General features: G+C 43.1%; 1 protein-coding gene across 2 annotated transcripts in view; it reads right to left on the bottom strand.

Moving 5' to 3' along the window:
• The window catches only part of LOC126412787 (soluble guanylate cyclase 88E), a 122,460-nt gene that overhangs the window by 25,910 nt on the left and 69,275 nt on the right, over nt 1-27,275 (bottom strand). The window contains exons 8-10 of one of the 2 annotated variants that reach the window (XM_050082561.1): nt 22,368-22,572; nt 17,647-17,793; nt 12,255-12,438 (exon numbers count right to left, since the gene is read on the bottom strand). In XM_050082561.1, the coding sequence (XP_049938518.1) occupies nt 12,255-12,438; nt 17,647-17,793; nt 22,368-22,572 (536 nt within the window). The remainder of the gene's footprint in view (nt 1-12,254; nt 12,439-17,646; nt 17,794-22,367; nt 22,573-27,275) is intronic. The other variant, XM_050082562.1, reaches the window with a different exon arrangement.

The following is a 27,275-nucleotide window of genomic DNA, read 5'->3' as shown; positions in this document are numbered from 1 at the left end:
GTATGAGAAATCAGTTGGAAACTTTCCTCATGTCAGCACGTTGTAGGTGTCGCCACTGGTGCCAACCTTGTGTGAATGCTCTGAAAAGCTAATCATTTGCATATCAAAACATCTTTTCTGGTCGGTTAAATTTCGCATCTGTAGCACGTCATCTTTGTGGTGTAGCAATTTTAATGGCCAGTAGTGTAGGATGTTGGTCAAAAGAAAAACTCTTATATCTGGTCAAGTTACACTTGATGGGAGATGCCAAAGCAAATGTGATGTATCACAAAAAATTAAGGAATGAGTGCAAATCTGAAATTTTAAGGAAATGTTTTGTGTAATGTTGCAGAAGGAAACTTACCTGTAGACATTAGAGAGAGCATTAAACAATGTGCTGCGAAGACAGGGAGAGTCCATGAAAAACTTTCTAGGCAGTGTTAGATACAGTTTCCCAAGAACTTAGCAGAACCCATAGCTGCTGCAACAGCATTACAGGAGACTGATATGGTGACCTGAGTTTGGGATATGGAGTTAAAAGTTCCATGTGCAGACAGGCAGGGCATGTAAAGTTGAAATGCTATTAATGACAGTGTAGGAAATGGGTGTGAACAAGGCATCTGGAGTGAAAGTGTAGGCAGAAGTCTACCAAAGAGCATGACAGACTGATTAAATTTTGTGTGGCTCAACAGCCTGCTGCAAGTCTTTCAACTGGCCACTACTTCAGTGACTAGCATGTCAGTAACCTACCCCAGTAGCAGTCCTACATCTACATGGATACTCTGCAATCCATCCACACGTGGCGGCGGGTACCCGTATCACTACTAGTCATTTCCTTTTCCTGTTCCACTAACAAACAGAACTAGGGAGAACAATTGCCTATATGCCTCTGTATGGGACATTATTTCTTGTATCTTACTTTCATAGTCCTTACACACAATGTATGTTGGAGACAACAGAATCGTTTTGCCATCAGCTTCAAATCTCAGTTCTCTAAATTTTGTCAGTAGGGTTCCATGAAAAGAACATTGCCTTCCCCCAAAGGGTTCCCAGGTGAGTTCCAAAAGCAACTACTTCAGTGGCTTCATTTAATCCAACCTGAATCAGATCCCAAAAACTCTAGCAGTACCCAAGAATAAGTGGCACTAGCATCCTATATGCAGTCTCCTTTATGGATGAATCACACTTTCCTATAATTCTCCCAATAAACCAAAGCTAACCATTCACATTTCCTACCACAGACCCTCTCATGCTCGTTCCACTTTATATCGCTTTACATCATTATGCCCAGATATTTAAATGGCATGACTTTGTCAAGCAGGACACTGCTAATGCTGTACCCAAGTACTATAGGTCTGTCTTTAATACTCATCTGCACTCAATTACATTTTTCTACATTTAGAGCTAGCTGCCATTCATCAGACCAGCTATAAATTTTGTCTAAGTTGTCTTGTATCTTCCTACAGTCACTCAACTTTGACATTGTACCATACACCACAACATCATCAACAAACAACTGCAGATTCCTGCCCACCCTTTCCATAAAATCATTTATGTATGTAGAGAGTAACAGTGATCCTATCCTACTTCTTTGAGTCATACCTGATGATGCCACTATCTCTGACAAACACTCGCTTTAGAGGACAACTTACTGGTTTCTATGACGTAAGAAGTCTTCAACCCACCTATATATCTGTGAAAGTATTGCATAAGCTTATACTTTCTTTAACAGCCTCCCGGCAATCTATAAATATGGAATCTGCTTGTTGCCCTTCATCCATAGTTTGCAGTATATCATTTGAGAAAAGGGCAATCTGAGTTTTGCATAAGTGGTGCTTTCTAAAACCATGAAGATTTCTGGACATAAGCTTCTTGGTCTCAAGAAAATTTATTACATTCAAACTGAGAATATGTTCAATGATTTTGCAGCAAACCAATGTTAGGGATATTGATCTGCAAATTTTGCAAGTCTGTTCTTTCACCTTTCTTATACACAGGAGACACTTATGCTTTTTTCCACTCACTTGGGGCTTTGTGCTGGGATGGAGATTCACAACAAATGCAAGATAAGAAAGGGACCAATGCTGTAGAGTACTCCGAAAAACCGAACTGGGATTCCATCTGGATCTATCTATCTATCTATCGCTTGTGCCTTTATCATGTGGTCGCACAGGGTTGATGTGGTTAGGTATGGATTTGGCAATGTTAATTTTAAGGGGTGGCCGGATGCCCTTCCTGCTGCCACCCTGTACCCCCAGGGACAGAATGAGTGTACCCAGATGTCTGTGGCTAGTGCAGTCCATGGTATAATGCAAACATGTTCAGATGTCTGTGAGTCATGTAACTGAGGTGGGACGTAGGGACCAGCCCAGTATTCACCTAGGGTGATGTGGAAAACTGCCTAGAAACCACATCCAGGCTGGCCTGCACATCAGCCCGCATCATTAATCCACCGGGCAGATTTATTCCAGGGCCTACCTGTGTCCGGGAAGCAGCACATTAGCACTCTCGGCTAACCTGGTGGGTCTGGGATTCCATCTGGATCTGGTCACTTATTTGTTTTCAACTCCTTTATTTGTTTCTCTATGCCAGTGATGCATTTTACTAGATCATCCGTACAGGAATCTGTACAATTCTCCTGTGTGAACAATTTCTTGAACATGAAACTTAAAACTTCAGCTTTTGTTTTGCTGTCTTCAACTGCCACACCAGACTGGTCAACAAGTGACTGGATGGAAGCCTTAGAACCACTCGGTGATTTTATGTAGGCCTAAAATTTTCTTACGCTCTCTGCCAGATCTGTTGATAAGGTATGACAGTGGTAGTAGTTGTATACTTCATGCATAGATCTTTTCCAGACATACAAAGCTCTACTAACCTTTACTTGTTGTCATTTGCATGTCCTCTTTTGGAGCAAGAGTAACAGCCTCTGCTTCCTAAGCATGTTCCAAATATTTTTATTACACCATTGTGTGTCTTTTTCATGCTTTATCCACTTACTAGGCACATAATTCTCCAGATCACAATTTGCCCACAATTCCTCTGTGTCCATTTCGCTGCAACTAAGTCCTGCTAGGAAAAGGGGACCTATGGATAATGGGGAACCAGGACCACTTGTCATTCCTGGTGAATCTCCACGTTGTTTGGAGGTGAAAGCTTGGTTAAAGGCAGACCAGGATCATATCGTATGATCTCCAAGTTTCCAGGCATGCACTTTTACTGTTAGATCATCAGTCCTGACATAATAGATGGGCGTGAGGTGGGAATAGTAACCCAGTGTTAAATAAAAATGGGAGGTCCAAAGCTGTCAAGCAAATGTGCCCATTAAATATAAACACAGCCAAAATGTGTGCAATGCAAAATTTTGTTTAATGAGTGGAAAGAAACATAAATTTGATTGAACACAGGTTTGTAGGTACCTATGGCAAGTGTAGTAGCCACCAGAAAGATCGCGGGAGGCGCACATTGGCACGGCGCGTCACGGACGGTAGTTGCCGCAAGTAGAGTCCCGTCCACCAGAGGGCACGCGAGAATTCAGACGCGACCTCTGCCGGCATAACAACAACAACAACTCCGGCAGCACGGGCTGTGCCTAGTCAGTCAAGATCGGGCATGCCTAGGACACAGTCCCGGTCTACGCTAAGTGCAGTGCGACGTGAACAGTGTTATTACACAATTGGCGACGAGTAGGGTCGTTCTTTCGCGTGTTGCGTCGTTGTTCCGGTTTCGCAGATTATCCACAGCATGGAGGATTTGGTGCGAGTTTTGGTTGCGCAGCAGACGGAACTCATGGCCACCATGAAACAAGTGCTTCCGGCGTTGCTCTCCACGCCGTCTGCTCCGGCGCCATTCCCTCCTCCCTTTCCCCCGTATGACGAGACGGCGGAGGATTGGGACGCATATGAACATCGCCTTCGGCAGCATTTCCAGGCGTTTCATGTTTCCGATGCGGAGGTATGTCGTGCTCTCTTCTTGTCTTGGATATCTCCCTCGCTGTATCAAGTTTTGCGGCAGCTAGCGCCGTTGCAGGAACCCTCGTCCTTGTCTTTTGACGCATTGTGTTCATTGCTGTCTTCATATTATCGCCGCCGCACGCATGTTGTGGCAGCTAGGGTCGAGTTCTATCAATGCAAGAAACAGCCCCGTCAGTCTTACTGGGCGTGGGCCGCTACCCTGCACGGTCTTAGTCGCAAGTGTCATTTTGTCACGGAGCAGTCGCGAGAGTCGTACGCCCACGTTATGGTACGCGACGTCATTGTTCGTTCGGCCCCTGATAGGGAGGTCCGGCAACGGGCCCTGCAGTTAGAAAACCCTTCCCTCGAGGAAGTCCTGTCCATTGCTCAATCGTATGAAGTCTCTCACGCGGCAGGTCAACAGCTGGAAGCGTGGTGCGACGTCGCGGAGGTTCAGGGCAGCGCGGCCGCGTCCACTGTGTCGGGGGTGGACGACGTGCGAGCGGTACAGTCCGTCCGTTACGGCCGCTCCCGCACGGCGCGTAAACAGAATTCCGGCCGCCGGCCCCTGTTGCCGTCCTGTGCGTCGTGCTATATACATCATGATCGGTCAGAGTGCCCCCAGCGTTGGGCCGTTTGTCGCAAATGTAATAGAAAAGGTCACATTGCTAAAGTTTGCCGCTCCGCCTCAAAAGAATCGCAGGAAGCAGGTACAGAGGGCATAGACGTTGACATTCAGGAAGTTTCATCGGGCCAGGCTCCCGACGCATCGGCACGCAAACTCTTTATCGAGGTGTCGGTTCGGTCGCGCCGGTTACAACTGCAAGCCGATACGGGCGCGGCAGTTTCGTTGTTGAATGCACAAACTTATTCCGACCTTGGATCGCCCCCGTTGGCGCCAGTTTACCGGCGTCTACGCGGTTATGGTAAACAGTTCATTCCCCTACTGGGTCAATTCACTGCCGACGTGACTTACAAATCCGTCACTCGGTCTATTACTTTTATTGTTGTCAGTGATGCGAGCTCAGCTAACCTTTTTGGCCTGGAAGCCTTTCAAGCTTTCGGTTTTTCTATCGCTGACACCATACAGTTGGTCTCCGAAGACGTTCCCTATCAATCATTGGAATCTTTGATCTCCGACTTTCCAGATATTTTTGAGGAGGGCCTAGGGCGTGTTTCAGATTTTGAGGCTCACTTAACGTTGAAGGCGTCGGCTCGCCCGCGTTTTCTACGCGCGAGGCAGATCCCCTTGGCTCTCCGCCCTCAGGTAAAGGAAGAGCTAGACCGGCTGACAGCCCTAGGGGTCGTTCTTCCCATTTCTTCCAGTGAGTGGGCTTCGCCCCTCGTTATTGTAAGGAAGCCCTCGGGAAAATTACGTCTTTGTGGCGATTTCAAGGCCACCATTGATTCCCAATTGGTGGTGGACACCTATCCTTTGCCTCGTGCTGATGAATTGTTCTCATCCGTGGCGGGAGGCCAATATTTTTCGAAAATCGATCTGTCGGAGGCTTATCATCAGATACCACTTGATGAGGACTCCAAACGGTTGGCGGTCGTCAACACCCCATTTGGCCTTTACCAATACCAGCGGTTGGCCTTTGGAATATCCAGTGCCCCGGCGATATTCCAGCGTTATCTTGAGCATGTCACGTCGACAATTCCTCATTGTATTAATTACCTGGATGACATAATTGTCACAGGCCGCAGCACAAAGGAACACTTGCACAACCTTCGCACCCTCTTTCTCAAATTCAGGTCTGTGGGCTTGCGTTGCAACCTGCATAAGTCAACCTTCTTTCAACCATCCATTGAGTATGTGGGCTACACCATCTCTCGGCACGGTATCCAGCCACTAGGAAGTTTGGTCCAAGGTATCGTCAACCTTCCTCGGCCCGCTTCGCTGAAAGAGTTACAAGCTTTTTTAGGCAAGATAGCCTATTACCACCGGTTCATTCCCAGGGCTTCCACTATAGCCCACCCCCTGTACTGCCTTCTGCGCAAGGGTGTTCCTTTTGATTGGTCGCCTGCATGTGAGTGAGCGTTCACCTCGTTGAAGGGCCTCCTCACGTCCGCCCCTTGTTTGGCTACTTTTGATCCCCGTATGCCGTTGGTCCTGGCTGCAGACGCTTCGCAGTATGGGGTGGGGGCGGTCCTGGCCCATCGCAACGCAGATGGTTCCGAGCAACCACTGGCGTTTGTGTCTAAAACGCTTAGTCCCGCGCAGGCCCATTACTCCCAGGTGGAAAAAGAGGCTTTGGTCATTGTCTACGCTGTTACCAAGTTTCACCCTTTCTTGTATGGCACGAGGTTTCAGTTAATCACTGACCATAAGCCGTTAATATCGTTATTTGGCCACGCCTCTCAGATTCCGGATAGGGCGGCCCACAGACTACAGCGCTGGGCCTTGTTCCTCTCTAAGTACCATTATGACATTCATTTTCGCCCTACAGGACAGCATGCCAACGCCGACGCTCTTTCCCGTCTTCCGGTGGGCCCGGATCCTACGTTCGATCGAGAGGAGATTGTGTGTTTTCATTTGGATGTGGCGTCCCGCCAAGCGGTTGATGGCTTCCCGATCACTAGTTCTCAAGTTGCCAGGGAAACAGCAGCTGACCCGGTTCTCCGGCAGGTAGTTCGCCTCATTCAGCAGGGGTGGTCATCCCGCCTCCGGGCCGGGCCTCGGACCCTCTTCGTAATTATTTTCTTCTACGGGACCGCCTCTCGGTCTTGGAAGGCGTTCTCCTTCTGGCTACCGATGATAAAGCTCCTCGCATGGTTGTTCCTGCAAGTTTACGACGGGAGGTCCTCACGTTATTACATGCGGGGCACTGGGGTGTTTCCCGTACTAAAACCTTGGCTCGCAGACATGTGTACTGGCTCAGTATTGACAGAGAAATTGAGCACTTGGTGGACGCCTGATCCCAGTGTACGAGCCAACAAGCATCTCCCAGGGCGGCATTCTCTTCATGGCCACCAGCAACCCAAGCATGGGAACGTGTTCACATCGATTTTGCGGGCCCGTTTCTCAACGGTTTTTGGCTCATTGTCATTGATGCTTATTCCCGATTCCCATATGTGGTTCGCTGCTCCTCAACCACTTCCAAAGTTGCAATCCAGGCACTAGCAAAAATCTTTTCTGTGGAAGGTCTGCCAATCACCCTGGTCTCGGACAATGGACCGCAGTTTATTTCGCAGACCTTCCAGGATTTTTGTAGGCGCTTCGGTATTCGGCACGTTTGCTCTCCACCCTTCCATCCACAATCGAATGGGGAAGCCGAGCGCATGGTGTGCACATTTAAGACGCAGATGAAAAAGTATGTGCACGAATTTCCTGTGGAGGAAGCATTGACGTTTTTCTTGACGGCGTACCGGACCACACCAATGGGAGACCACAGCCCCGCGGAGCTCCTCTGTGGGCGTCAACCTAGGACTCTGCTGCACCTCCTCCGGCCTGGTCCTCGCCAGTCTTCACAACACGGAGTACCTGGTTTTCCACTGGGTATGTCTGTCTGGGCCCGTGGGTTTGGTCGCAATCCACGTTGGCTCCCAGCGGTGGTCCTGTGCCGAAATGGTCGCCGGCTCTATACCTTGCAGGCGGGGGACCGGGTGGTCCGTCGTCACCAAAATCAGCTCCGTCCACGTTCGGGCACCCACCCTCCGCTCTCTCGGACACTGGCTTCCCCGTTGCCGGCACCTGTGTTGGTTTCGCAGGGGTCGTTGCCTCCTCTCCCCGCTGTGCCTCTGCCGCACTGCGATGGTTCTCAGCCTTGGCAGCCTCCAGTAGCTCCAGCACCGGCATCGCCATCGTTCGAGATACCCCAGCGAGAGCCGGCCCCCCTAGCGGGCCCGGTTTCTCAGGAGGTTGGTTCACCTGTGGTCGTCCCTTCCCCTTCGTCCCCGCCGCTGGGTCTTGCCCCTCCCGGGGTGGAACAGGATCCGGAGTTCAACAGCTTGTCGCCCATTCTGTCCCGGGCTCCGGTTGTGGGACGACGGGGGCCTCTTCATGTGGGTCACTTCCAGCCGTATTCGAAGGTTCCAGCTCGAGGGTTGGCAGATCCCCTCGACTCCGGCCATCCAATGGATGTGGAGGTCATCGCTCCTGCCCGTCGCTCCACCTTCCGATGCAGTGGATCACAGTGGCTTCACCCCCCGAAGCAGGAGGAGTGTAGTAGCCACCAGAAAGATCGCGGGAGGCGCACATTGGCACGGCGCATCACGGACGGTAGTTCCCGCAAGTAGAGTCCCGTCCACCAGAGGGCACGCAAGAATTCAGACGCGACCTCTGCCGGCATAACAACAACAACAACAACAACAACTCCGGCGGCACGGGCCGTGCCTAGTCAGTCAAGATCGGGCATGCCTATGACACAGTCCCGGTCTATGCTAAGTGCAGTGCGACGTAATGTGAACAGTGTTATTACAGCAAGTTTGGACCTCATAGGGGTAGGAAGTTGGGTGCACCACAGTGTGTAAGTCAAGTGAGGTGGGTGGAAATGATGTACATTTGCTGTGTTCAGATGTTGAGTTTGCAGATTGGGCAAAAAATTTGTGGGCTTTTACAGATGTTTCATATAATTTAGACAATGACTTCTGTGCAATCTGAGGGTTAGATTTCTTGTCTGAACATCATGAGAACCAATCTTGATGAGCACTTGGCAGCCCTCAGTGAGACAGCATTCTACCTGGCTGAAACTGCAGACAGTGCTTCAAGGTTCATCCCAGGTGCATGAGAAACCATTTTAACTGTATGTACAGCCACTAAGTATCAATCTGTGTGGTAGTTGGCCTTGCACTGGATAGATATGTACCCAGTAGGACAGTTTATAATGGGAAGGACCCTCCATGGTATACACTCACTGCAAAGAAACTTCTAAAGAAACAGAGACTACTGCATAATAGGTGTAAAACATAGTGTGGGGATACATATACAGAGATGCTGATGGAAATGTATTTGGGTGTAAAATGAGTACCCAGTCATGTCTTCAGTGACTACCGTTGGTAGGGTATTGTCAGACAATCTTACACAAAACCCAAAGAAATTCTGGTTATATATAATGGCTGTCAGCAGTACGAAAGTTAGTGTCCACACAATTATGGATGTTGTGGGAACAGAAATTGAGAGTAGGAAAGCAAAAGCAGAAATGCTAAACTCTATTTTCAAATGTTCCTTTACAAAGCAAAACCCAGGAGAACTTCCTGTTTAATCCTTGTACCACTCAAAAGATGAGTGAAATAAGTGTTATGTCAGTGGTGTTGAGAAACAGCTGAAATCATTAAAATTGAGCAGAGCTCTGGGGTCGGATGGAATTTGTTGCTGAATTAGCCCAGCCTTTGAGTACCATCTAGTACAGATCCCTCTGACAAAAAACAGTGCCCAGTCACACCCCTCTACAAGAAGGGTTGCAGAGTTGATCCATAAAATTACTGTCCATCCTTGACATCCATTTGTTGCAGAATCGTAGAACATATTCCTAGCTCAAACATAATGAGACATCTCAAATAGAATGATCTCCTCCATGCTAGACAGGGTTGATTCTGAAGACATCAGTCATGGGAAACCCAACCCACACTTTTCAAACATAGCATTGTGGAAGCTTTAGATCAAGGCAGACAGGTAGATGACGTGTTTCTTGATTCCTGAAAAGTATTTGACTCAGTATCACATGTACACTCATTATCAAAAGTAAAATAATATGACATAGCAAGTGAAATTTGTGACTGAACTGCGGATTTTTTGGTAGGGAGGATGCTGCAAGTTGTCTTGAATAGAGAGTCATTGACAGATGTAGAAGTACCTTCAGGTGTGCATGAGGTAAATCTGTTGAGACCCTTGCTCTGCATGTTGTATATTAATGACCTCGAAGATGATATTAATAGTATCTCAGACTTTTTGCATATGAAGCAGTTGTGTATAATGAAATACTGTCTGAGAGCAGCTGCATAAATATTCAGTCAGGTTTTGATGAGATTTCGAAGTGGTGCAAAACTTGGCAGCTTGCTTTAAATGTTTAGAAATGTAAAATTGTGCAGTTAAAAAATGTATTATCCTATGACTATAATATCAATGTCTCTGGTAATCCATAAATGACATTTGGACTGCAGCTGGACATTAAGTACTTGAAAAATGATAATCAAAACCAAAGCTGTATTGTAATCCAATGTCATTTATTTAAAACATGCTACCAGTTTCAATGCTGAAAAGCATTATGTTCAGGTACCAAGTGTAATCTGCCATCAACATATGAACCACAGTGACAAATTGTGCCTTCAAATGGAAGCAGTACAGATTATTAAGCATAATTATTAAGCATGTGAACATATACAGTGAACAAAGTTGAGTCCAGAGGGCCAAAATCAACGGGATTCCATTACTTCCAGTAACAAGCCCACCAATGGGTAGATGTCTGACCATTGGTGGGCTTGTTACTCAAAGTGCTTTCGAAATTTGAAACCTAAGGATTAAATAAAAAGATTGTTTCAGCACAACTGAATCTGTCACAGAAATCCAGTGCTCCATTCCCTAATCATACTGTGTGGCACCATTTACTAATTATTTGACATACAAATTTATATAAATTAGCTGAAGGGGGAATCCCTATGGCAGCATAGTATTAATAATATTGTCCATACAACTTTGTCATTTTCCACTTATCTAACATATAGTTACAGCAGATTGCTTTCGGCTCACTGTGATTCGTACAACACTGGTAAGGTCTTATAGGACCAAACTGCTCAGGTCATCGGCCCCTAAGCCTACACACTACTTAATCTAACTTAAACTAACTTATGCTATGGACAACACACACACCTATGCCTGAGGGAGGACTCAAACCTCCAATGGGGGGGCCCACAACACTAATTTTGACCTATTTGTCATTATAAACTAAAATATAATAACCAAATTCCACAATTATTCATACACTTTTCTATAACTAGAACCACTAAACACTAGTTGGGGTAGTCCTTGTCTGGTTACCAACCAGTTAATACCTTACAACTACCACAAGTAAAAATGTATCCAATTTTCTTTGTTTATCTCTATGAAGTTGCTTATGTACACAAACTGTGTCAACTAGCATGCTTTTGGTATTCATGTTGTTAACATCTCTGTGTTAAATGTTTTTGTGACCCACTCAATGAAGAATCCATTACTGACAATAAGCATTTAACTTGTGGTTTATGAACATTTAAATAGTCACAGAGACACAGTTCTGAAATATGTGAAAAAGTATGTTGCCACTGTTTAAAATGTGTACCTGATAGCCTGTGATGCATAAACTACCTGTAAAATCAATAGAAGAAGCTGATAATTGCAGTGTGTTTTGAGAGTAACAAACATAAAAAATTTCATGTTTATCTCAATGGTGTTACGTGAGTTATTTAACATCAGATTGCTAGATTCATCAGACGGAGGAAGAGTGATGTTAATATTTCAAAGCTGTCATGGTATTGCTGTAAACACAGATTAGTAACTCTGCAAACACCAAAAGATTTATTTTGCTTCAATGATAATTAGCCATATCACAGTTTGTCAAAAGGATTGCCAATGGGATATTGCAAATATATAAATTTTTAAGTAAAGGATCTCCAGAATGAAACGTTTGTTACAATGTGTGGCAACAGAGTGGGGGATCAGTACCATACTTCAGGAGGTAAAATTGTATGCACTTCCAATGAACACACAAAAAAATAAAAAAAACATCAAAGCTGTAGGAACTATTAGTTTTTTCCTCAGGAAAGAAAGATGGATAGGTTGGAGATGGTTAAAATGGAACATATCCCTTTTTTCTCTCTGAGGAAGGTACCAATAGCTCTTAATGCCAGGACTGTTTTTTGTGTTTTTATATGTTTCTGTTGACAATATGTACAATTTTAGCTCCTGGAGGTAAGCACTAGACAACCATTTTGTCTTAATGTAAATTTATAGTTTTGTCAGTTGAATATTCCCTTTGACAAAAGAATTACAGATAGACTTGTGCCCAAATCTTTAATGCAAAATTCCCACATATATATATGCAGCACTTCAACAATATTTGATTACACAGAAACCTGACAGTCATGTAATGTCAAAAGAATGGCAAGAGGATATAAGCCACAAGCACCTTGATATATTTATATATAACCAGTTCATGGGTTATTAAATAAATCATTACTGTCTTACTTTGTTGAGGAATCCCAAGTGGCAGAAATTGGGTTGGCCTCTAATGAAATCATGCAGGCACTCATTTTTTAAAAGCATTTTCAGAAGGGTTACTGAAAGGGCAGAAAATTGAAATGACGCAAAGGAAAGGATATAAATAGTTAAAAATCAGATTATCTTACCTGTTGAAGGATCTTTGAGGTCTGTGATTGCCTCCACCATGTCAAGGGCCATATCACATACTTTCTCTGCATGGTTCTTTTCTTTCTCTGGAGCACCAGACACAACCATGTAAGCATCACCTATGGTCTCTACCTGGCGGCGCAAGACAGAAATATCCTGGTCAGGCCTATTTCGCACAAATGCCTTTTGTGCGTGAGACAATGATGGAGGCCAAAGAAAGAAAGGGAAAGAAAAGAAACAGAAAACTTAAGAGAGTCATGCAGACTGTAACTAAAAGGATCTCACTGAAAAGAAACCGCTAAATGAGAGAAAAAGCGGACAGATATCATACAGGAGGATCAGCTAACTAGTTTTAGTATGGGTGCTAGAAACTTAATACGCAGAAAGGTTTAGTTACTTACTGTAATTATTACTCATAAATAGGCTATTTTCCATCAAGAAAATGAAGCATCAAAGTTGAAGTCATATGTGTAGTAGAATTATTGTTATTATTATTTCTGTTATTATTATTATTATTATTATTATTATTATTATTATTGCTTAAGTAATAGGGAAATTTTTGCTGCACTAATAAGAAAAGTACAATTCAGACTACATTTGTTGATTTTCAGACAATTTAGAAATAACACTTATTTTTTAATGATTTGGTTTTTCAATTTTGAATTGATTTGAAATTAACCAAATAAAAACTTTTATGTTGTGGAAGGAACATAATGAGTAACATTGGAATTATTATATTTTGTACTTTCTCATCATTCAGGATACAAACATTCTACTTCTAACTGTGGTTGAGAACGTTACATTTCTTGCTCTGTGTAAATCACCCCCCCCCCCCCTTTTCTTTTTTAAAAAAAGGCTTTTAAAGTATCAGTCTAATGCAGTGGTTTGTAGCACTTAGATTTAGGATTGGTGGATATTAAATTTCAAATATGTTTTGGCATGTTTTAAGAAACGATATAACAACAATGAATAGAAATGCTAGGTATGTGATTTTAAAAATGTTGACTTTCATTACTGTTGTTTGTTCAGTCTATAATAGGGATATAACTTTTTAATGTTTCATTCATGTAACTACCAACACTTAACATCTTAGAAGAAACAAAATCACCAGAACAAATAAATAAATAAACAAAAAGCAGGTGACAGAAAATCATAAAAACAGGTTTCAAACACGTATTCCCTTACATTTGCATGCTGAAAATAGACATACAGCACAATATGCAAGTAGACGAATATACATTTTTATGATGGTGTAGGTGAGTATCTTACATAGATTTGTTGGATAACACAAGCTAGTGATCCAATGGGTATTATGTAAGCCTGTTGCATAGATTACCTAGTTAGTTAAAATCTATTTCTAAAATAAATTCGCATAAAAAAGTACCAACTGCACACACACACACACACACACACACACACACACACACACACACACACACAGACAGAGAGAGAGAGAGAGAGAGAGAGAGAGAGAGAGAGAGACAGAGAGAGAGAGAGAGAGACATATATCCATTATTGAATTGGGTCTACATTCTCATCTACACACATACTCTGCAAACCAGAAGGTTGAAAAAGCACCAGAACACAAGAACTGCAGAGAGATTCAAATAATGTGACATAAAATACATATTAACACTGGGTGTATATGACCCAAGACAACCAGGAAATCCAGGAAAAACCCAGGAATTTTTTCATCCGGAAGAAGGTGCTTTTCTACGAGTTTTGTTTTATAAAGTGCTGGGAAATTCTATCCCAGTGTATAAAACCATTCAAAGGATTGATTCATTTTACAGCTCCGAGGGAAATTATACTGTCACTTAACATGGCAAAAGTGTATTTTCACCTGGGAGAAGGTGTGTTTTTAAGTGGAAAATCCAGGAATTTTTTCCCTGGTCTGCATATACACCCTGTACCAGCACATTTCACTTCTGATATTTAAAATTTTCACAGAATACACATTTTCTATGGTATTTCAGGGTAATTGCTGGATGCCAGTAGCTTCTTGTCATGATACTTTAGCACAGAGTCTTCTGGTTATCTTCTGTTTTACACTGATGCTGGTATATAGAGCGCCTCAGTTTAAAGTAAGCCCACAGTGAGACTCAATTTTGCATGTCTTTTTTGCATGGCTAAGTCGAGTCTGAGTCAGCACTGCTGTGATTCTGACCCACAACATGTTCCCATGTCCCAAGACCGTACTGCAGGTTTAAAATGATTTCTCTGGAACAATGTTGTATGACATTGCAAGTGTCAATGCATTCAGGAAAAGTTTGGCTCAGTGTGGTACATAGAAGTTGGTGTTATTGTTGTCATCTGATGTGGTTGTATTTTATATTTTCTATTATGCTGATGACGGAATCTACTTTGTAACTAATTGGAGATCTTAAAGTAAATAACTGCTTGTGGGATATCACACATATCAAATACAGAATCTGGGACAAATGAGGACAGGGATTAAATGTTTGTTGGAAATGTTTGACATTTTTGTAGCGGAAATGGAAAAAAGGTCATGCTTTGACAAGCCAAACTTGGTGGAAACACAAATTAGAGCATAGTAGTAAGAGTGGCTCTTCTCCTAAAAAATGTTTCAGATGTGAAACTCACGTTTCTCCTGCATGTCAGTCAGTCAAAAGGAGGCCATAGCACTGACTTAGAAGAATATTAGGTAAGATAGTACAAAATTGATATTTGTTACGAGCTTCAGATCACATCTATTTTCTTTACAGAAACTCAGAACAAGAATTAGCACCACAATGAGGATGCAAACCAGGTTTGTTTTAAATACACACTGCAATGATCATGAGCATTAGTTACCTTTAATATTGGGCATAATGAGTTGATGTTAGCCAAGAATGCCTTTCAGGTGACAAAGAGACAATTACCATTCCCTTACCGAGTTTGAACGAGGTTTTATAATTAGAAGCTGGATGTTCCTTCTGCGTTATTGCAGAAAGGCTGGCAGGAATGTAGTCGCTGCTCATGATTGCTGGCAGTGGTGGTCATGAGACTGTACTGTCACAAAAAGACCGGGCTCCAGACATCCACATGGCACTACTGAGAAGGAATGTCTGTGGCACATGGTACAGCATCTGCAGCAGCAGTATAAGCAATGGGTGGACCCAACACTGACACAACAAACTGTTACAAACTGGATACTTCAAGGACAGCTCCAAGCCAGATGGCCTGTAGATGTATTTCACTAATTGCAAACCGTGACTTTAATGGTGTCAAGCAAGAGCTCATTGGAGGGCAAGGTGGAGGTCTGTTGTGTTTTCTGATGAAATCTGGTTCTGACTTTGTGCCAGTGATGGCTGTGTGTTGTTTAGAGGGAGACCAGTTTAGGGCCTACAACCAACCTATCTACATGCTAGACACAATGGACCTACACCTGGAGTTATGGTGTGGAGAGTGATTTTTTATGACATCAGGATCATTTTGCTGGTTATCCCATGCTCACTGACTGCAGATGTGTCTGGTGATTCAACCTGTTGTGCTGCAGTTTATGAACAGCATTCGATGGGGTGTTCATAACTTTCATCCATATACTGCTGTTGTAACCCAATACTCTCTACAGAGTGTCAATGTGCTGCCTTCGCCTGCTCGATCACCAGATCTGTCTTCATTTGAGCACATATGGAACATCATTGGACAACAACTTCTGCATCATCCACAAACAGTATTAACTGTTCCTGTATTGACCGACGAAGTGCAACAGGCATGGAGCTCCATACCACTAACCAACAGCTGGCATGCACATTTGCATGTTTGCATTTGACATTCTTGCAATTACAGTGGTTATTAATGTACCAGAATTTCAAATTCGCAATGGCTTTTCTCGCACTTACATTACCCCATTATCTTGCCATGTTTATCACTTACATATGTTACCTAGACAAATGTATTCCAAAAATTTCATTACTCTATATTAATTATTTTTTGGCGTTGTAATTTTTTCCCATCAATGCATATTTTAAAATAATCTCATCCTGCCAAGGCACTGAACTTCATATAATATAAAGAAATCTCTAAATTAATGTCTGATTTCCTGTATTTTATTTGGAAATCTCCTTTGTACAGTTTGTAGCCCAAGAGGTTCTGATTCTTGTAGTTCCATTAGAATCTTCTTTGCCAAAAGGACCAAGTGAAGTGTAATTAGTTTTTGAATGACATTATAAAATATCATGCAAACAAGCACTTTCAAGAACCACTGTTTCCACCTTACTGGACTGTGTAGTTGTATAGGTTTTGCCAAAGTCCAGAATTTTGTGGCCCATATCCCTAAAAAGTTTACAGTAATGCGGTGCACATGGCTTAGACGTTAACTGAATATTGTGTCAGGACGCGATAATGATCATTTGTTTCAGCCATCAAATTTCTTAACACAGGAAACACACACGAATAGAATGGGATTTTCTATCCTTCACAATGAGGTGGGGTGAGGCAAATCCAATGTCCCATTATTTACTATTTCATAAAGTAGTGAAAGCCTCTGCTGTCAGAAATTCTTGCATGGCACCACACATCCAAGTATATGACACTGGAGTTGGAATCAGCTACAGAAAGCTCAACAATATGAAAGAATCATAATAATTTTAAAAAAACATACATCCACTGTGTTCTGGAGCCACAATCTGCATGTTTTTCACTTTTAATTGGAAGTAAAAGCTAAACAGAGAGACCTGCATGTACTTTAGTTCCCAAGACATTTCAAGCAGAACTGCTCCATGTAGTGTGGACAAGGCTGTCAGTTGTGGGGCTGTCACCTACAGATGTGAGGCATTGAATCAGGGCAACTCCACAACAAAGACCTACAACATCACTCCAGTGTAGATGAGGCTGAAGACTTTACCAATGAATGGACGTTGCACTTGTAAAGTAGTGTGCAGGCATTATTTGAGGATGTATACTTTTGTTGCAAGTCTGTATTTTGATTCAAGCACCCTCCGTGCCTTATCAATGTTAGATCAATTATCCTCATTCTGGAAAGCTGCAATGACAGAATTCCATCTCATGTCCGGAGTACTTTGGTCCTTAGAAAGTTGTATTTCCACTGACTGTATAATGATGGACTTCCAAACATTCAATGTGTGAGCCACAATGTTTATCCCATTATAATCTATTGAATGACTAGTAGAAATACAATGTTCAGTAACAGCAGATTTACTGGCTTGCCCCATGTGAGATTTATCACATTCTGCTTTGTTCTAGAGATACTTATACTGGAAAAAGAGAGGGACCTCCAAAAGTAGTTAAAGCTTTCAAGGTTTTTCAAAGACAGCTTTTAAGTCACACATCAGTCATATGTAGATGAGTGGTTGCATTACCTATTTTCAGTTTGCTTATGGATCTTAGACAAACACTCAACAGTTTTAAAACATTAGTGAGATTTACCTTATAGACACAGTTCCTTTCTGTCAGTGTATCAAAAATAGAGTACATAGCATTCAGCATTGAGACAACTTCCATTGGTGTGATCCTGCTGCAGATTTCTGTGAAAGTCACCACATCTGAGAATAGTATAGACACAGTGTCAAACATCTGCAATTAAAAATACAAAATATTTTAGTTAACTCTGAACTTGATTTAAAATGCTTCAGTAAGAGTAATAAGATTAAATTAAAGTTAATGAGCACAAATGAATGTGGTCAGTCAAACATTTATGAATAAAAATGCTAATAATGAAAAAATGTCATGGCAAAATATAATGACTTACTATGGGATTTATTGAAAAAAAAGGTTCAAATGACTCTGAGCACTATGGGACTTAGCTCCTGCGGTCATCAGTCCCCTAGAACTTAGAACTACTTAAACCTAGCTAACCTAAGAACATCACACACATCCATGCCCGAGGCAGTATTCGAACCTGCGATCGTAGCAGTCGCGCGGTTCCGGACTGTAGCACCTAGAACCGCTCGGCCACGCAAGCTGGTGGGATTTATTCATTTAAATCTTGGAGCACAAGTAATTTATAAAGATTTGTAGCTGCACTGTTGTGAGGCAACACAGGTATCATAATAAGAGAGATCATCTTCTAGAAGGGTATGGAAACAGACTCGACTGCTTATGTGGAGACACAAGTGCATGGCCACAGCCTTGAATCACTGGCAGTGGGGCACCTGTGGCAAAAGTTGTTACACCTCTGGTTGCAATGGAATCCTGTGGAAGCCATTGTATTAATAATATATCTTCCAAAACACATCTGAATGATTTGTCTTCACTTGAGGGTGAATTGCCAATAGTAGTAGGTTCATGTACCTATGGGGGGAAGGTAAATGTGGGAACTGGACACACAGCTGCCCCTTACTTTTTAGTAACAAGTACAAGATACTGCTCTGTGCTAATAATGCACCTGGGTCGGCATAGGATGCCTCTTACGTTGAGCTAGTGTCCAATTTTCCTGCTAAGTGTGAACAAGCATGGAGGTTGGGTATGTTGCTCAGTTATAGTTCCAGTGTCAGGTGGGTAATGGTGCCCCCTCAGAGAAACAGCAACATGTCAGGGAAAGGCCAGTGTGCACTTTAATGTTCATCAGGAGGTCTTGTCTGAAACATGGAGGTGGCTCTGTCATTGGCTATTGAATGCCCTGTGTGCAGTTGACAACAAATTGTAGCTCATGTCAGCATAAATGACACTTTCTGCCTGGGTTCTGAGGCCATCCTCAGCAACTTAAGATGATTGGCTGTAAGTGGTCAAGACAGCTAGCTCCACATGTAGGGTTGAGGACTGCCTCACTGTCTTCTGCAATATATTCAGAATCAAACATGGTCCTCTGGTCTGGAGATGAGTGGAAGGTCTGATCGAGAGGCTCAGGCAATTCTGCATTGATCCCACATACAAACTTTTTGATTTCTGCTATTACGTGAAGAATTGTTCTTCCCTCTCAATAGATAAGTCAGCACTCTACTCTGCAAAGGAAGTGGCTACTCATATAGCAGAGTATGTGTGGTGTACACATCGGGATTATATTGGTTAGAAAAAAAGTGTGTTATTACTGATTTATGACTTGTAGTATCTACAGTGGTGACCCTGACATTGTCGTCGTATGTTTGGTAATTGTTTTTTGCTTCATTTCATCATTAATGGAGTTTGTGTGCCGGTCCACATTGTCTTTGGAACAATGGATCTACCAGCATAGCAGACCTAATTGACTTTGCTTCCAACCACGAATATACAAGTATACCTAATGTGCGTCTGGTTAAAAGTGAACAGTTACCTGTGCCCAGCCATGCTGGCAGCCACTTAACCTTAACCAGCTCAACATGGCCACTGTCGAGTGCAACTGGTGGAACTGCACAGCAACAGCTGCTTCATGGATAGTGCATGCCGCTTAGTGACATTGTGAATGATAATCCAGTGAGGGATGTTGTGTTTCACCCTCAGCTACGCAGTCTCCTTTGGTTTGGTTTGACGTGCCGCCGAAGTTCGAGAACTGTAATTCTAACATTCAAATGCACGGGGTCGCACATTCTTATATGCCTGATGTCAAACCCCTTCCCCGCACACTGTCTTGGCGCTGCTGGTTGCCACATTGCCAATCGGGTCTACGCAATCATTCGTGACTGACACTGCATGTCACAGCCGACATCCCCATGACCATCAGTTGGCACGCCTGCACCTTCGGTTCTGCACTCTGCCGGTAGAGACCAACGAGCTCACCTCACCACCTCAGGTGCTTTTCAGGAGCTGCCACCTAGCAGCCTACCGGAGGTACTGCCTGTGGTCCCCCAACAGCTGCGGACCTCGCTCAAGCAGCAACCCGATTGGCTTCTGGCCCCAATACAGTCAGCTGTGCTGTGCTGGTTCCACACTACTTATGGGGATGTTACCCACAACTGCCACACGCCTTGCACCTTTTCCAACCGAGACCAGCGGGTATGCTTAGTCACCACGTCCTGCCATGATCCTTCACGGCTCCTGCCATCTGTTGCCGCACCACTCACTCCAGCGGCACCATGCCTCTATCTCAGTGAGTTGTCATCAAGCACTCGCTTTCTTGTCGACACAGGCACCGACATCAGTGTTATTCCAGCGAAGCACATGGGCAGCATGCTTTCATCTGCTAACCTTGCTTTGATCGCTGCTAATCATTCTCCTATCGCAGTCCTTGGCTCCATCAAGATGTCACTTCACCTGTCACCAGTTGCCACCTTCCATTGGACTTTTGACTTGGCCAACGTGGATGAACCTGTGGTTGGGTTGGACTTACATTACAAACTTTCACCAGACCTGCAGGCTGCCACGCTCTGCCATGCGTCTGGTTGTGCCATTCCATGCTGGAACGAGTTCAGCATGACTTCAGTCTCTGCCTCCTTGGCTACACTTGCCACATGTGCATCTATGCTCGAGTGTATTACTACACTGCTCTCTTTTGCCGGCTGTGTGCCCACAAATCAATGAGCTCTGCACACAGAGCAAGGCATTATGCGCCCGCATTGCCGGCACCTCTGCTGAATCGTCACATGCACGGAGTACAATCGGTGGCCTGTCTGCAGAGCCACAACAAGGTGAACCAACACTTGCATCTACCGCGTCTTTGCACTACATTGCTCCTGTGTTGAGGCTTCCTCCACCTACTGCTGTTTCCATGCCATTGCGGATGAATCTACAGGATGCTCATGTTCTTGCTTCATGGGTTTCCTCACATCGCGTGGCTGCTACGCCATGCCCTTCATCATTGTCTGCTGCCAACTCCCTGCTCACACTGTTCCAGCCCAGCAAGGTCAGTGAACCATCGTTGCAACAGGTCCCCTCTTTCCCTCCCCTGCCTGACCCCCTTCGTAGGTTTCGGCCATCAGCAATGGCACTTGTCATAGAAACCGCACCACGGATGGCTCACCTATGCCTAATAAAGCCGGGCGTCTTAACGCTTACAAACAAATGCGCATGAATGAAATCACCCTGCCTCATGCTCATTCAATGCCACTGGTGTTGGTACACAAAGACCTGGCATTGTGCAAATTCGTCATGATATGAGACGACTCCGTACGTGCAGCCCTGCTACCTTCTTACTCTGGTCTGCACCGCATCTTGCGCTGCGGAGTGAATACTTTCGTCGTACTACTGAATGGACGACCGAATACAGTTTCAGTTAACCGATGAAAACCTGTGTGGTCCCTCTCCGAGCCACGTTCTGACACCCCCGGCTGGCCTGCCATCGCTGACACCTCACCCATTGGTGCCGCCAACGTGGTCTCCAATGACTCTTCACCACCTGCGCAGCAGTCCGACGCACATGCTCCTGTCGGTGGGACTTCCAAGGCACCCACTTTGCATGTTGGATGCTGCCTTCAAATGCAGCGCTGGCACCATGATTTTGTGTTGACGTGAGCTAGCTTCTCCCTGCCGGGCTCCACACTGCTGGGTGGAGGTGTCTCTGTGGCGCCTCAGGTGTGAAGCATCATGTATTTGGACCTGATGACCTTTGACTCTGCTTCTTTCTATGTCTCTCTGTGTGTTATGTTTGTACAGCCATATTGTCTTTGCCTTGTTCAGTGTTTAAATAAATGTTCATTTGACTGCAAAAGTGTGTTATTACTGATCTATGACTCGTAATATCCACAAACCTATTTGTTAGGGCAGTGTGGTAGACTTCCTAGTGCCAGACAGACATGAAATGCTGGGTATGTTATGTTGCATATGCACTGAATAATTTCACTGTGCCTTTATAGGTTGTGATTCCTTCATGATGTTGCAGATCCGACAAGAAATTTCTGTTGAAAAATGGTAAGTGCTGTGCAACCCAAGGTTTAAAACAACTACGAATCTACTATGACAAGTTTTTCTTTTGCAGCTACAGCCTGGGGTATGGGCTATGGAGAGAAGGTAAAATGCTACAATCTCACACACACTGAGGCTAAATGAATCACAAAGAGTCATGTTGACTAGTTCTACTTTTCACTAGATATTTAACAACCATAGGACAAACAGAACTCATCATTGTGTGATTTACACATTATGAATTCCTGGTACACAAATTGTAATAAAATAAATATTAACATTAATAACAATAATAATAAATCCCAGAAGACATTCTTCAATTGTGTGTGTTAACAGATTCACAAGTTCATAATAATTCAACAATTTTTGAACAGAAGGAGATTGGTTTAAGTCACCTCACAAGTATCAATAGGATTCTCGCCAGTTCTCAGTCTGTCAGCAACTTGCTTTGGTATCATCTGGTAAAGCAGTTCATCTGTCCTCCGCATCTCCTCATCAAGTTTTCTCATGGATTCTTCCAATTTTTTTGACTTCTGTTGTTCTTGATCCAATGCCAGTTTCAGCTCCACAGACTGTTGGGTGCCAGCTAGCATGAGATCTCTGCACAAAAGTATTACATTCAGAGTTCAGTGATGCAAGTACTTTGTGTTTCTTTATTGGTCCTTTGAATCATTTTTTGTATGAAGCATGCAAATCATGACATATAAAGTTACATTATGATATGGGAAAGTCTGATGATATGAGGTGATATGATGAAAATGTAAAAGCATTAAACTAACATGTTTTACTGAAACTAACATCATGTTTTACATTAGTCTTCACTCCTCTCCCCCCCCCCCCCCCTCTCTCTCTCGCGCGCGTGTGCACGAGCGCGCGCGCGCGCGCGCTCGCGCGCGCACCCACCCACCCACCCACACACACACACACACACACACACACACACACACACACACACTCTCTCTCTCTCTCTCTCTCTCTCTCTCTCTCTCTACATGACTCATTTGATTAGGAAATAAATAAACATTCTTACACAAATTTTTACATTAGTGCTTATTTCTCTAACAAAAATCATTCTCATGTAGCTTCTGTTCTTGATAACATAGGGTATAAACATCAGTGCTTAGCAGATTGCTTTAAATTTGGAACATGATAGTACACTGTACACTCCCTTAGTGCTTTGACAGTAACGTATGTAATGCAAAGTACATTACAAAATTCATGAGTAGATTTTGAGATGTTGCATGAAGCAGAATATCCAGTTTAAAACTTAACATCTGAGCACATAAGATTCACCACAGAATGTGTTATTATTTTCCTGGAATCACAGTCTTGAGTACTTCTTATGCAGCTGCATTCGTGCGGTCCCATGGACCTTGTACAGGAGATGTAAAAAATACTTAAAAAACCACTATCTAATGCTACTTTTTGCATTTAGTATTACATATTGGTTCTTCAGTTATACATAAATGATAACATATGAACAAAATATTGTTTCAGTGCTGTGCAAAAGACCTATTCATAATGCACTAAAAATTCTCATCAAAATTTACATTGATGGACATACATCGAAATATTTAAATGTAGTTCCTTACATGAAACTTGGTTGTTGCAGGTTGATGTTGAACAGGTGCCATCAGTGTTAAAATTAATGAGTATTGTTGAAAATGAATTACGTGAAAAAAATCTGCAGTAGTGAAAGTGGGCACATTTCGAGTCACCTTACACGCATTGCAGACACACCTTACTTGAGCATTTCAAACAAATTGGGACCTTGCACTTGCAACACAAATAGCTTGTCCGCGTCTTCTTTTCTGGTGGACAAATGCAACATGTCTTCTTTCCATCCTTAGGTGGTTTGTCCTTTTCCAGGTCTTCATAGAGATATACTTCAGCTTCTAGAACTTGAATGATAGAAAATCTCAATTCTCGTGGAAGGTTTTGTCCATTATTCTTTTGCGCAATGAAGGTTTGACCAGTTCTTTTGCCAGAGCTTTCATGAAGTTTGTCCTGTAAGTACAGTGCTTTCCTTGAATGACTGATGAATAATATATGGATTGAGAAAACTCATATCAACAATACAGGAAAACACAATCTTGGGCCAGCATTGTGGATGGCAACTTGAACAAAATTTAGCACTCTTTTCATCTACAGTATCAACACCACCCTGTATGTTATTATAGTGGGCTATAATTACAGGTTTTTCACCTTCAACATCATCCTCTATGGAGTGATATATTGTTTATATAAGAATTACTGCTCTTTCTTTCTTAGGCATGTGGGAAATCAGCACGATGTGTTTGGTAAATGCATACAGCATTGTTCCAACTTCACATGCATGGGAAAGTAAGAAAGATACTAGAATTTCCTTTCAGTTCTTTTACATTGTTCCCATCATGGTCAAAACCATTCCTCTGCAGCACATCTGCAAGTTTGATTGACTCATGCCAGTTATCATCAGTAATGTTTCAGTTACTATGTGCTACTGGCTTGCACAATCTGAGGACAGCCTGAGTGGGAAGGGTGCATTTCTTCTCATCTGGGGAAGTCCTGCTCCATTGGAACCTTTTTCCCACTAAAGATAGTTGTTGAAGACATAATTACTCCTGGAATCAGTGGGCTTCAGGCTGTACTTTGCCAATTTAGATGTAATATACATTTTGAACTTACAGCCTCAACTATAGCATCAGCACCAATAACATAGGACCACTGAGAATTTTCGTTGAATTTACGCCAAATGTTTGTTATAGTCACTGCTGGATCAGAAACCTTATGTAACTCCCTGTCATCAGGGTTGTCAAATCTCAAGCAGTTGAGAATTGCAGAAAATCTTGCTGATGACATATTGATATTGAAAATATCTTGGCCTGTCCCATCAGTACAAAAGAGAGAACATATGTCTTTGTCATTTGATTTGAATACAACTGTGTAAATTAGAAGGCTGATAAAACTCTTTATTTCATGCATCATACAAGGTATAACTTCTGTTCTCTCATATTTGTGTATTTCCCCAAATTTTTTCAAGTTTTTCATTTGTCCATGTGAACATTTCGTTCAGCATTTCATCACTAAAAATATAACTCGAAGTGGTGAGTGGGTCAACGTGTGATTGTCTTCTGAGATTGTGATAAAGTGCTGGTATCTTCATTATATTATGAGCTGGGATTCTGACATTCCTGTTTGGGTCTACTGCCAACCATTTGAACCTATTTCTGCCATATTAGTATTTCCTAGCACGTTTCTCACCATCTTTCTAATTTTCCTTCAGCCCTTTCCTCACCACTTTCACTCTCACCAAACACACTCGATTCTGAATCATGTTCACTGTGTATAAAATCACCATCCTCCATGCAAGAAAATTCGAGGTTGGATGTGCCACTCCTCACTTCATCGATAATTCTTGAAAGCTTTTCTTCAAATATAGATCATCTGCTCTCACATTCAATGGGCCGGGGTTGCCTGATATAGCTCCAGAGTCATTGTCACTGACAGATATGAAGAACAAAACAAACAAATGCGATGAACACGATGAACAAGAAAAATATCCAGTGTGTCATTGACTTACACTAACACAGTTTTTCCATCCCCTGGACATTATTTCAATGAAACAAAAGCATACAAAGTGCTTTCAGAAATGACTATCATGACAACAAGCAGCAGACTAAGAATATGAAGGCTATTGGGCAGCCCAAGTCTCTAATGCCAATAGTGATCCTAGAAGCAGAGGTGTGAAAAGCAGTGCGGTCCCAGGGATTGCACAACTGTAATGGGGTGGTCCTGAGTAAGATAGCTTAAGGCTGTAAAAAAAGCCACTTGGAGCAATTGCAGTGTTTAATTAGTTACTGAAACAAGGGAACTGCAGCATGTGGCATGCATAACATTTACAGCAGAAATACCACAAAAAACCATGTTTGACACCTATGAACACTGTCCATCCAGCCATTGATCCAAACAGTAAGTGATTGAGCTGGTGTCCACTACTGTGTCAGCTTCCATTCCACCATCATCTTGACAGTGCCATCTGGCAGGGGCTCCAGCTGCCCACTGTTGGACCAAGAGTTGGACTGAGGCCGTCCGAGCCACCAAACTAATGGGGCAGCAGCCAGAGCCAGCCACCATTGCCAGACAGGCATGTCTCAGTCGGAGATGTCAACTACACAAGTTCTCACCACCCCTGAGCTGCACTGAGCATAGCAGCTCCCAGTGACCTACAACATCACTTTGTCACCAGGTCCATGTGCCAAAGCCCACCTTCCAGACCTGCCAGATGTGGTCTTGAGCTTTCCATATCAAGTATTGGAGTAATAAAGGGATTGTGCTGCCTTATACTGACTCACTTTCACTCACCATCTTCTATCAGAGCCCACTCACGTCCTCTAAAATATCTTTGTAATGAATAATTTTGCAAGAAAGGCAATCTTGTTGGTTAATGTCCCTCTGGTAGCTAAACAACATTTAGACTCCTGTGGTTCATTAAAAGCTGGGGTGACACCATTTTATATTTGTAGCAGAGGGTGTGGGTGGCGGGTGGGGGAGATTTCCATGCAGTGGCCCCTCCCAGAACTGAAACTCTGATCTGCACGTGCTACCCAGTTATACTTAACACACGACTTGTACTTCACATGGAAGGGACTTCAGGTTTAAATTTGAATCAATAAGCATGTCAGTAGAGATGAAACAAAATCTTGAATTTAACAAAGCTGGAGCTGTGGCATTTTCAAAGGGACAATGCCTTTATTCACCATAAGTGATTTAGGAAAATCACGAAAAACTGGAATAACCAGCTGGGTATTTGAACTCTGTTCCACCAAAATACCACTCTCGTGCTTTAAGCATCACACTCTGTCACTCACTTTATGGAAGAGAAAGTGGCAACACTTGAAAAGGAAACCCTCCTGACTGGTAGGCCAAACTGACCTTCAGTGTACTCACAGCAAACGTGACAGATATTTCTAATACAACTGCCCATTCATGTGGCGATGAATGGAATAAAGTGCAAGTCACACCCATCTACAAGAACTGATCCACCAAATTATCCTCTAATATCTTAAACTACATGTATTTTGGTACTATATCATTGACATTTGTCTGTTGTAGAATGTTAAGATATATTCAGAGTGCAAAATTAGTGAGATACCTCCAATAGAATGGCCTCCTCCAAGCCAATCAACATGGCTTCCGACAACATCATTCATACGAAACTCAACTCGTGCTTTTCTCACAAGACATCCTGAATGCATCCTGGAGCAAGCATTTATGAACAAGGGTGGTTTCAAAAGTACTCAGAACGAAATAGAAATAAAAGT

Source organism: Schistocerca serialis, chromosome 7 (genome assembly GCF_023864345.2).
Source record: "Schistocerca serialis cubense isolate TAMUIC-IGC-003099 chromosome 7, iqSchSeri2.2, whole genome shotgun sequence".
NCBI classification, from domain to species: Eukaryota; Metazoa; Arthropoda; class Insecta; order Orthoptera; family Acrididae; genus Schistocerca; species Schistocerca serialis.
The sequence above is the reverse complement of the archived record's forward strand: the minus strand, read 5'-3'. Positions and strand labels throughout refer to the sequence as shown.